The following is a 10,434-nucleotide window of genomic DNA, read 5'->3' on the forward strand; positions in this document are numbered from 1 at the left end:
CTGATTTGCCTCTACTGGTAGGAGGCATCAGAGCATGGGAGCCAATCTTTGGTGGCCATCCCCCCATTTGTCCATCCCTGAAAAAACCTCATCAGATCAAATCATTTCATTGGGGCAGATGATCTGATGAGAGAAGACCGTCCCAAACTTCCTGAGTGAACAGGTGTTGATCAGTCTCACTGGGCTTAATTTTGGGTGAGGAGCCCCGGGACACGACGGGCACAGTGGGCATGGAGAAAGACCAACCAAATTGTTACATATCCTAACAGCAGCCAGGGTTGTATCTGCACAATACTGGAAAAATTCAGAAACCCCTATAGATGATATTATAATAAAAAAAAATCTGGAATGTGCAGAAATGGATAGGTTTAACCCTAAAAATCAAAGGAAAAGAAGACTCGGAATATTATATAACATGGGAACTATTCTATAAATGGTTGTGACAGATACTGAGGTTAGAGGAATGGATTTATATGAAATATGGACTACATGAGAAAGAAAAACTGACGAGTAAATTTTTTGATGGTTATATAATTGATACTATAATGGAAGATATTATACTTTTCAATAACGATTGATACTATCGCATATAAAGGTAAAGGTTCCCCTCGCACATATGTGCTAGTTGTTCGTAAACGCCGAAGACGCATGGAACGCTGTTACCTTCCCACCAAAGGGGGTCCCTATTTTTCTACTTGCATTTTTTACGTGCTTTCGAACTGCTAGGTTGGCAGAAGCTGGGACAAGGAACGGTAGCTCACCCCATTACGCGGCACTAGGGATTCGAACCGCTGAACTGCCGACCTTTCGATTGACAAGCTCAGCCACTTGAGCCACCGCGTCCCTTTAGAATAGAATAGAATAGAATAGAATAGAATAGAATAGAATAGAATAGAATAGAATAGAATAGAATAGAATAGAATAGAATAGAATTATTTATTGGCCAAGTGTGATTGGGCACACAAGGAATTTGTCTTTTAAATGGAATATTTCATATAAGATATGAAATGATATAAAACAATAAAAAATATTTAACAAAAAGAAAAAAGAAAGAAAGACCAACAAAAGTTCAGAAAGCATCTTTAGGGAGAGGAGCATCAGAAAGTTGGTTGCATCTGGTGAATCAACCCATCCGAATTGGGTCGTTTCCTTCCCCCCATCTCAGGTTGTGACGGAGCCACCCAACGGCTTGAAGCTCAACATGAGAGCCACCTTCTTCAAAATCTCCCACGAGTCACTCGAACAATGTCCTCACGGAGCCTTCAAGTCTTTGGTCTACGTCTTGGCGTTTTTCCACGCCGTGGTCCAGGAGAGGCGGAAGTTCGGGAAGATCGGTTGGAACGTGCCTTACGATTTCAACGAATCGGATTTCCAGGTTAATCAACATTTTGGTTCCTCAGCAGGGCGTGGCCAGGATCCTCTTGGATTTAGGAGGACCTCCCCCACCCAAAAAAACCCCCTGAGGACCGCCATGCCAGAGCCCCACATTTTAAAAGCGCCACACTACACAAATAACTTGTAGAAAAGAAGCAGGATATTGGGTGCGGAAGGTTGGTAACTTACTAACCTGGTTGTTAAGTGAATCTGGCTTCCTCATTGACAGAGGGTCGCAAAAGAGAGCCTTGATAGTACAGTGGTCTAAGCACCCTGTTATTAACACAGCTGCCTGCAATTTACTGCTGGTTCGAATCTCTCCAAGGCTCAAGGTTGACTCAGCCTTCCATCCTTTCTAAGGTAGGTAAAATGAGGACCCAGTTGTGGGGGCAATAAGCTGACTTTGTATAAATATACAAAAGTATGAAGGCTATTGCTTAGTGCATTGTAAGCCGCCCTGAGTCTCCGGAGAAGAGACTCTGGGCATATAAATCAAATTTTTTAAAAAAAGGGGGGGTGTCACATAACTGGGACCCGGCAACCCGTCCTAAATATGAACCAGTTGCCAAGCGTCTGAATTTTCATTTTGCTTTGAGAAAAGGAGCCATGCCAATCATTGAATTCAGTTTTAAGAGCAGGAAGTTTAGGAAGGTTTAAGTCAAACGAGACCCTGAGTGATTAATCCGTGGATTTTCCCCCCCCCATCACTTACCCCGCAATTCCACCAGGTCTGCATGGAGATCCTCAACACATACCTGACCAAAGCTTTCCAGCAAAACGACGACAAAATTCCCTGGGGAAGTCTGAAGTATCTCATTGGAGAGGTGAGCAAATGAGGGGCAGAGCGATTCCTCCAAATGACAAGTGGGGGGTTCAAAAACGACCCCATGAAACTGGCCAATATTCAACCAGAAGGCCCAGTATTACATCTTCTGACTATTGGGGGGGGGGCAGGGAAATGCTCCCCTCCACCCCAACCTGTGGGTCTGGGACTTGCAATTTCCTGCTGGCTTCCCCATCGACTTTGGCTAAGGCTGTGGCCTGTGCTTAACGACTGGGTTGCTCAGTGACAGAAATTCCAGTCCCAAATGCCGTTGTAAATCAAGGATTACCTCTAAATTGGTTTAGGACTACTAGGGTGGTACCCCAGAGGGCTGGTTACTGCCCTGGAGACCCTCCCTCCGCCTTTTCATGAACTTTGAATGTTGGATTTTAACCGCCTTTCCCTCTTTTTAAATTTTATACCCATTTTTTTGCGTTTCGATATTTTATTCGTACACCGTCCAGAGTCCCTTCCGTGAGAGAGATGGGCAGTTTCTAAATTTGAGAAAAACAATTTTTAAAAATAAAACAGTCCAGGGAAAAATGTCCATCTCAAGTAGTGATTGAAGCCTTGACGTGCTGCCAATTTCTAGGTGATGTACGGCGGACGAGCCATCGACAGCTTCGACCGGCGCATCCTTACTATCTACATGGACGAATACCTGGGGGATTTTATCTTTGATACTTTCCAACCCTTCCATTTTTTCTACAATGACGATGTTGACTACCGAATCCCCGAAGGGGCATCGAAGGACGATTATGTGGGTAAGTAAGGCAAAAGCTGGGAGTTGAAATCCGGAAGTCTTAAAAGTTGCCAAGATGGGACACCCCTGGTTTAAAGTTTGACAGATCTGGGGGAGAAATATAACAACATCCATTAACGTTGCACTCTTCCAGATACAATAGCACATCCATATTTTACAGTAGACCCTGATTCGGTTTTCTTTCATTGCTGTCTCTTAATTACATACATTAAAAGAAGTACGCAAAGCTTCTTTAAAAAATATAATTCTATATTGAAGCTCCATGAATTAGAATAGAATAGAATAGAATAGAATAGAATAGAATAGAATAGAATAGAATAGAATAGAATAGAATAGAATAGAATAGATATTGGAATGTAGAATAGAATAGAATAGAATAGAATAGAATAGAATAGAATAGAATAGAATAGAATAGAATAGAATAGAATAGATATTGGAATGTAGAATAGAATAGAATAGAATAGAATAGAATAGAATAGAATAGAATAGAATAGAATAGAATAGAATAGAATAGAATAGAATAGAATAACAGTGTTGGAAGGGACTTTGGAGGTCTTCTAGTCCAACCCCCTGCTTAGGCAGGAAACCCCACACCATTTCAGACAAATGGTTGTCCAATCTCTTCTTAAAAACTTCCAGTGTTGGAGCATTCACAACTTCTGGAGGCAAGTTGTTCCACTGGTTAATTGTTCTCACTGTCAGGAAATTTCTCCTTGGTTCTAAATTGCTTCTCTCCTCGATTAGTTTCCACCCATTGCTTCTTGTTCTATCCTCAGGTGCTTTGGAGAATAGCTTGACTCCCTCTTCTTTGGGGCAGCCCCTGAGATAGTGGAAGACTGCTCTCATGTCTCCCCTAGTCCTCCTTTTCATCTTCAATCTCACTCTTTCTGCATCTTCCTTCCACAGAAGAGATTGAGTCCCTACCACTAGCCAACACGCCGGAGGTGTTTGGCCTGCATCCGAACGCTGAAATTGGGTACTATACTCAGGCAGCCCGCGATATGTGGTCACATCTCTTAGAGCTACAGCCCCAAACAGGTATGGTCCTCAAGAGGTTCAGCAGAATTGGATAAAAATGGGCCTCTGGTCTGTTGAGGCTCTAGGGAAGAAGGCCATCAAACTCTCTGCTGACCGCAACTTCCTAATTATCGTTGCCTGGAATAAACAGCTAAAAATCTATGAATAAATAGTTGAAATTTTGCTGGAATACAGGTTGTCCCCCGACTTACGGCCATAATTTAACGCAACATTTCTATTGTTAAATGAGATATTAAGTGCATTTTGCCTTTCTTGCCCCTGTTAAGTGAATCACTCCAGTTGTTAAATTGGTAAGACTGTTGTTAAAGTGACTCTGGCTTCCCTCATTGACTTGGCTTGTCAGAAGGTCGCAAAAGCGGATCCCATGACCCCAGGACATCACGACCGTCACAAATACGAGCCAGTTGCCAAGCCTTTTGAATTTTGATCATGTGATCATGGGAATGCCGCAGCGGTCGTAAGTGTGAAAAACAATCGCAGGCCGCTTTTTTTTTTCAGTGCCCCTGTAACTTTAAATAGTCACTAAATGAACTGTTGTAAATCGAGGACTACCTGTATTAAAAAAACCCCAGGCCAAAAAAAAAATCCATCCCAATCAGCAGAAATTTCCCACTCTGCAACGTTGGATTCATCATCACTCGACAAAAATTTGTTCTTGCCGTGCCTCCTCCTCCTCCTCCTCCTCCTTCTTCTCCGTCCAATCTCTTTGTCCTGATTTTAGGGGAATCCGGTGCCGGGATCAGCCGGGACGAATACATCGGTCAGGTTGCCAAGGACATTGAGAACAAGATGCCCAAGGTCTTCGATCTCGATCATATCAGGAAGGCTTTGGGCATCGACATCTCCCCAACGACGGTGGTGCTTCTGCAGGAACTGGAGAGGTTCAACAAACTCATCGTCCGGATGACCAGGTCTTTGGCCGAGCTGCAGAGAGTAAGCAGAGAACCATCTTACCCACCTGTCTAAACTCCCCCCCCGCCCTTTACTAGACACAAGGGCAGGTTTTCCCCCACGCCCTCACTCTGCTAAACAACTAATTCCCACAACACCAATTCCCAAACTATTTACTATGCTTCTTCTCATCCTTCCTATTACCTATTTCCTCCCACTTATGACTATAACCATGTTGCTTCTATCTCTACGATTTATATTTTTTTATTTCTTTCCTAGTATGATTTGATTGCTTATTTGGTAACCTATGACTATCACTAAGTGTTGTATCTTATGTTTCTTGAATATATTTTATTTTTTTTCCTTTTATGTACACTGGGAGCGTATGCACCAAAGACAAATTCCTGGTGTGTCCAATCACACTTGGCCAATAAAGAATTCTATTCTATTCTATTCTATTCTATTCTATTCTATTCTATTCTATTCTATTCTATTCTATTCTATTCTATTCTATTCTATTCTATTCTACTCTACTCTACTCTACTCTACTCTACTCTACTCTACTCTATTTTCATTCTATTCCTTATTCTGTTCTATTCTATTCTATTCCATTCCATTCCATTCCATTCCATATTTTCTATTCTAGTCTAGTCTAGTCTAGTCTAGTCTAGTCTAGTCTAGTCTAGTCTACTCTACTCTACTCTACTCTACTCTACTCTACTCTACTCTACTCTATTTTCATTCTATTCCTTATTCTATTCTATTCTATTCTATTCTATTCTATTCTATTCTATTCTATTCTATTCTATTCTATTCTATTCTATTCCATTCCATTCCATTCCATTCCATTCCATTCCATTCCATTCCATTCCATATTTTCTATTCTATTCTATTCTATTCTATTCTATTCTATTCTATTCTATTCTATTCTATTCCATTCCATTCCATTCCACTCCACTCCACTCCACTCCACTCCACTCCACTCCTCTACTCTACTCTACTCTACTCTACTCTACTCTACTCTACTCTACTCTACTCTACTCTACTCTACTCTACTCTACTCTACTCTATTCTCATTCTATTCCTTATTCTATTCTATTCCTTATTCTGTCCTGTTCTATTCTACTTTGTTTTTTCTCATCTTGAATGGCAAGTGGACCAAGCATCCTTTGTTGTCTTCCGCTCAGGCCTTGGCTGGGGAGGTTGGCATGAGCAACGAACTGGACGAAGTGGCCCGGGCTCTCTTCAACGGTCACATTCCAAACATCTGGAGGAAGTTGGCTCCCGATACGCTGAAGACCCTGGGCAACTGGATGATTTATTTTAAGAACAGGTTTCTGCAGTACACATCGTGGGTAGGTAGACACACACACAGCCCCATCGCAGCACCCTTGTTAAGTGGGGGAGAGGCTGTGCTTTGGGGTAGAGGACCCCCCTTTCCAGAGCATGCTCAGGTCACTTTTGGCATATAATGCCTTGGCAAGGCCACCCTTAGAATGCTTGCATCCAGTTTTGGTCACCACAATGTAAAAAAAGATGTGGAGACTCTGGAAAGAGTGCAGAGAAGAGCAAGGAAGATAATTAGGGGACTGGAGGCTAAAACATACAAAGAACGGTTGCAGGAACTGGGTATGTCTAGTTTAATGAAAAGAAGGACTAGGGGAGACATGATAGCAGTCTTCCAGTATCTCAGGGGCTGCCCCGAAGAAGAGGGAGTCAAGCTATTCTCCAAAGCACCTGAAGGCAGGACAAGAAACAATGGGTGGAAACTCATCAAGGAGAGAAGCAACCTAGAACTAAGGAGGAATTTCCTGACAGTCAGGACAATTAATCAGCAGAACTCCTTGCCTCCAGAAGTTGCAAACGCTCCTCCGATTTGGCTGCTGGAGGGGCCGGCGGCCCACAGGCCACAACACAAATCGAGTTTTCCTTGCTGCCCTTAGGTTGAAGAAAGCGAGCCGAGCGTCATGTGGCTGTCAGGGCTGCACATTCCCGAGTCCTACCTCACGGCGCTTGTCCAAGCCACCTGCAGAAAGAACGGCTGGCCGCTTGACCGCTCCACTTTATACACCCAAGTCACCAAATACCGGACCGCGGACGAGGTCACGGAACGACCGGGCCAAGGTAAAGCTGAGTTCAACCTTGAGCCTGGTGAGATTCGAACTCGCAGTAATTGCAGGCAGCTGGTGCTACTTAACAGCGCTTTAGTCTGCTGCGCCACCAAGGCTCTTATATACTACGTAGTTACGATGTTATTTCGCATTCAGGAGCCTGGCAGCCCAAGGATAAAAACTCTTCTTCAGCCTGTTTGTGCAGCTGCCTATGCTTCTATATCTCCCTTCCCGATGGTGGGAGGGTAAAGAAGGGCTGGCCAGGGTGCGAGTCGTCCCTGTATGTGTGAGTCCAGCCCTGTATTTGTTGAGGGGGGGGTGGCGCAGCATTTCTACAATGCGAGGTAGCTGAGGACCCTCTCTCGGGGCTGGGCGCCTCCCTTCTCCCTCCCTCCAGGGTGTTTTGTCTCCGGCCTGTACCTGGAGGGGGCCGATTGGGACCTGGACAACGGCTGCCTGACCAGGAGCAAGCCCAAAGTGCTGGTGGTGGATTTGCCCATCCTGAAGATCATTCCCATCGAGGCCCATCGGCTCAAGCTGCAGGTACGAGGCTGAGGTCGCACGCTGGCGGTGGGTTTTTTGATTTGGAGGTTGGGGGTGGGTGGGAGAAGGGATATTTCTTCCCAGACAGGGATGACCTTCTCTCTCATTGACGGTTCAAAGATGGGCACTTCGTTTGGCAGGTGGTCTGGTAATGGTGGGGCCCTTGGGGCTGTTCGAGTTTTGGTGGGTTTCTTGAAGACGTTTCATGACCCTATTAGGTAACATCAGCGCTAGTGGGAGTGAGGTTTGCTCTCTCCTTATACACAAGAGCCTTGCCCTTATCAGTGTAGGTGGCAGTGGTCTTGCTGGTCCTTCGATTAGGCTGCTGTTTAGAGTTTGTGGCATTAGTTCCTTGATTGGAGTGTTGTTTACTGCTCGGATATAAACAGGGAGCAAACCCCACCCTCCCTTCTAGCACTGATGATGTTCCCTAGTTGGGTCATGAAACGTCTGTAAGAAAACCAAGCTCAGAGCGCCCCCAGGAACCCCCCCAGTTCAATCCTGAACTACAATTATTCACTTCTGTAGGTTTTGTCTGCTTTTTTTTTTTTAAAAAACGAGGACATCATGCTGGTTTTCTTTTTTTTTAGAACACTTTCCGGACCCCGGTCTACACGACGTCCATGCGGAGAAACGCTATGGGGGTTGGATTAGTATTTGAAGCTGATCTCTTTACCACAAGGCATATTTCTCACTGGGTCCTCCAAGGGGTTTGCCTCACCTTAAATGCCGATTAAGCATCGGTGCAGCCACGCCAATAGCTCTGTTAACCAATTTGTGGGGAAGAGGTGAAGAAAGACGACAGTCGAAAAAAAAAACTCAACTTTCCTTCCTTGCTCTGGCCACTGGAGGCTTCCAGGTTGCAAAGTTACTTTTTGCAGGTTTGTTTAATTTTCAGTTGCCATTTCTTGTTCTTTTTTGTTGTTGTTGTTGTTTTTTAAACAAATATTTATATATTGCACTTTATATCAATAAATAATTTTGCAAATGTGTTTGATGTAAAAGACGTAGTTTTGGGGGGTGAGGGGGGTCTAAAGCTAAGGCGACAACCAGGAAAGTTTAACTTATTTATTGTTATCCCAAAAATAAATATGTGACTTGATAACAGTTCCACATAAAGCCATGGGTTTCGTTACAGCGGATTTAACTTGTCCGTCTGGCTTGAAAATGGATTTATATGGTCCTTTTTTGGCTGATTTTTCTCGGTGTGGATGCAGTTTTAAACCCTGCCTAGTGAAACCCACACCAGTGAAAATTATCTCCTTAATCTGTAAGAAAGATTTTAAATTTCACGGTGTTGTTCCTCTCAAATTCTTGGAGCAGAAGCTTGGCAGTAAAATTTGACCCAGAAAGAAATTAGAAGGTTCTAAATCGACGCTGGTTCATGCCAGGCGTTTTAAAATGGTATCGTGTTCAGAGTAAGTGCCTTTTGTCATTCCATTAAACACCGACCTAAATCAGAGTTTCTCTCTCTTGGCAATTTGAAGACCGGCGGACTTCAACTCCCAGAATTCGAGATGCTGGCTGGGGAATTCTGGGAGTTGAAGTCTATAGGTTTTCAAGTTACCATAGTTGAGAAACACTAAACATTTTTTTTTTTTAAATCCACCGCAAAAGGAATATCATAAGCTTATCTTGAAAAGTAGGATAATCTTCTTTTTCTGGAATTTTTGGGTGCTCCATCACTGGAGGTTTTTCAAAAGAGACTGGACAAAATGGTATAGGGCAGGGGTGAGCAAATGTGGCCCTTTTACAACTTGTGGACTTCAACTCCCAGAAGTCCACAGGTTGTAAAAGGGCCACATTTGCCCACCCCTGGTATAGCGCAGTGAGGGCGAACCTTTTCGGCACCGAATGCCCAAACAGGAAAGCACATTAATGTGCATGCATGTGCAGGCAGCGGAGCACCGGAAACCAGACCAGCCAGTCGGTGCGCGCATACCTGTTTTGGGGCCACATTCAGGCTGTTTTTGGCCTGTTTTCAGGCTGTTTTCCAACGGTTTTTGGGGCAGTTTCCGGCTTTTTTGGGGGGCCATTTTCAGACCGTTTTCCAGGCCATTTTTCAGAAACCAGAAAAGCAGCTGGCAACAGCGTGTGTGTGCCGAGAGAGAGGACTCTGTTCCTCCCCTCTGGCACGCATGTCATCGGTTCACCATCACGGGTATAGGGTCTTCTGCTTAAGCAGGGAGGTTGGACTAGAAGACCTCCAAGGTCCCTTCCAACTTTGGTTATTCCTATCCTCCAGCTGAATTTTGAACTACCAGATTGCAGCCCCTCCAACCAAGCACCCAAGATGGCCTTCAGAAGACCCTCGTAATCACCCCGATGGTTGGTTGGCTCTCCATCTCCAACAGAGACCCCTTCCACTCCACAACGGTGGGCGGCGTCCGTTCCTCCTCTCCGCCCTCTTCCACTCCCTTCCCCCCCCACAACCCTCCTCCACACCTTCAACAAAGGACACAAACAAGCTCAGCCAGGATTAGCAAAATAAGAGTTTGTTGGGATTTTAGTCGATTAGTAGATAAAAACGTGAACAAAGGAAAAAGGAACATTGTGATTAAGGTCACGTGCCGGAAAGGCGGACAGAGTATGGGGTGGGGTGTCTCCTTCGGCTGCTCTTCCTTCCTACCACCACCACCCCGGCACCTGCGTGTGTGTGGGGGTCCAGGCTGCCCCACCCCACCCTCGAAAATAAGAATTTATCATGACTGTGCGAAGGGACAGATTAGGGAAGGCTTTTACTGTTAAGAGCCGATACACAGCGCGGCGGGGCTGATGGTGAGCTGGCTGTTTTCGTTAGGGCTATGGGAGGGCCGGGCGTGGGGCCTCCTTGGCGCGCCCCGAATAAATGAAAGGCGCATCAGAAGCAAGCAATTCAGGCAGACACACCT

The 10,434-nt window shown here is 44.8% G+C and overlaps 1 protein-coding gene across 1 annotated transcript in view; it reads left to right on the forward strand.

Moving 5' to 3' along the window:
- Nucleotides 1-8,535, forward strand: part of DNAH10 (dynein axonemal heavy chain 10) — a 74,969-nt gene extending 66,434 nt beyond the window's left edge. Inside the window, exons 71-79 of the mRNA XM_087880402.1 lie at nucleotides 1,166-1,375; nucleotides 2,103-2,198; nucleotides 2,790-2,961; nucleotides 3,867-3,998; nucleotides 4,720-4,931; nucleotides 6,077-6,244; nucleotides 6,833-7,013; nucleotides 7,398-7,543; nucleotides 8,134-8,535. Coding sequence (XP_087736528.1) covers nucleotides 1,166-1,375; nucleotides 2,103-2,198; nucleotides 2,790-2,961; nucleotides 3,867-3,998; nucleotides 4,720-4,931; nucleotides 6,077-6,244; nucleotides 6,833-7,013; nucleotides 7,398-7,543; nucleotides 8,134-8,280 — 1,464 coding nt within the window. The 3' untranslated portion in view covers nucleotides 8,281-8,535. The remainder of the gene's footprint in view (nucleotides 1-1,165; nucleotides 1,376-2,102; nucleotides 2,199-2,789; nucleotides 2,962-3,866; nucleotides 3,999-4,719; nucleotides 4,932-6,076; nucleotides 6,245-6,832; nucleotides 7,014-7,397; nucleotides 7,544-8,133) is intronic.
- The last annotated feature ends 1,899 nt before the right edge of the window (nucleotides 8,536-10,434 follow it).

This window comes from Pantherophis guttatus, chromosome 17 (assembly GCF_059756535.1).
Source record: "Pantherophis guttatus breed Tessera chromosome 17, ASM5975653v1, whole genome shotgun sequence".
Classification (NCBI taxonomy): Eukaryota; Metazoa; Chordata; class Lepidosauria; order Squamata; family Colubridae; genus Pantherophis; species Pantherophis guttatus.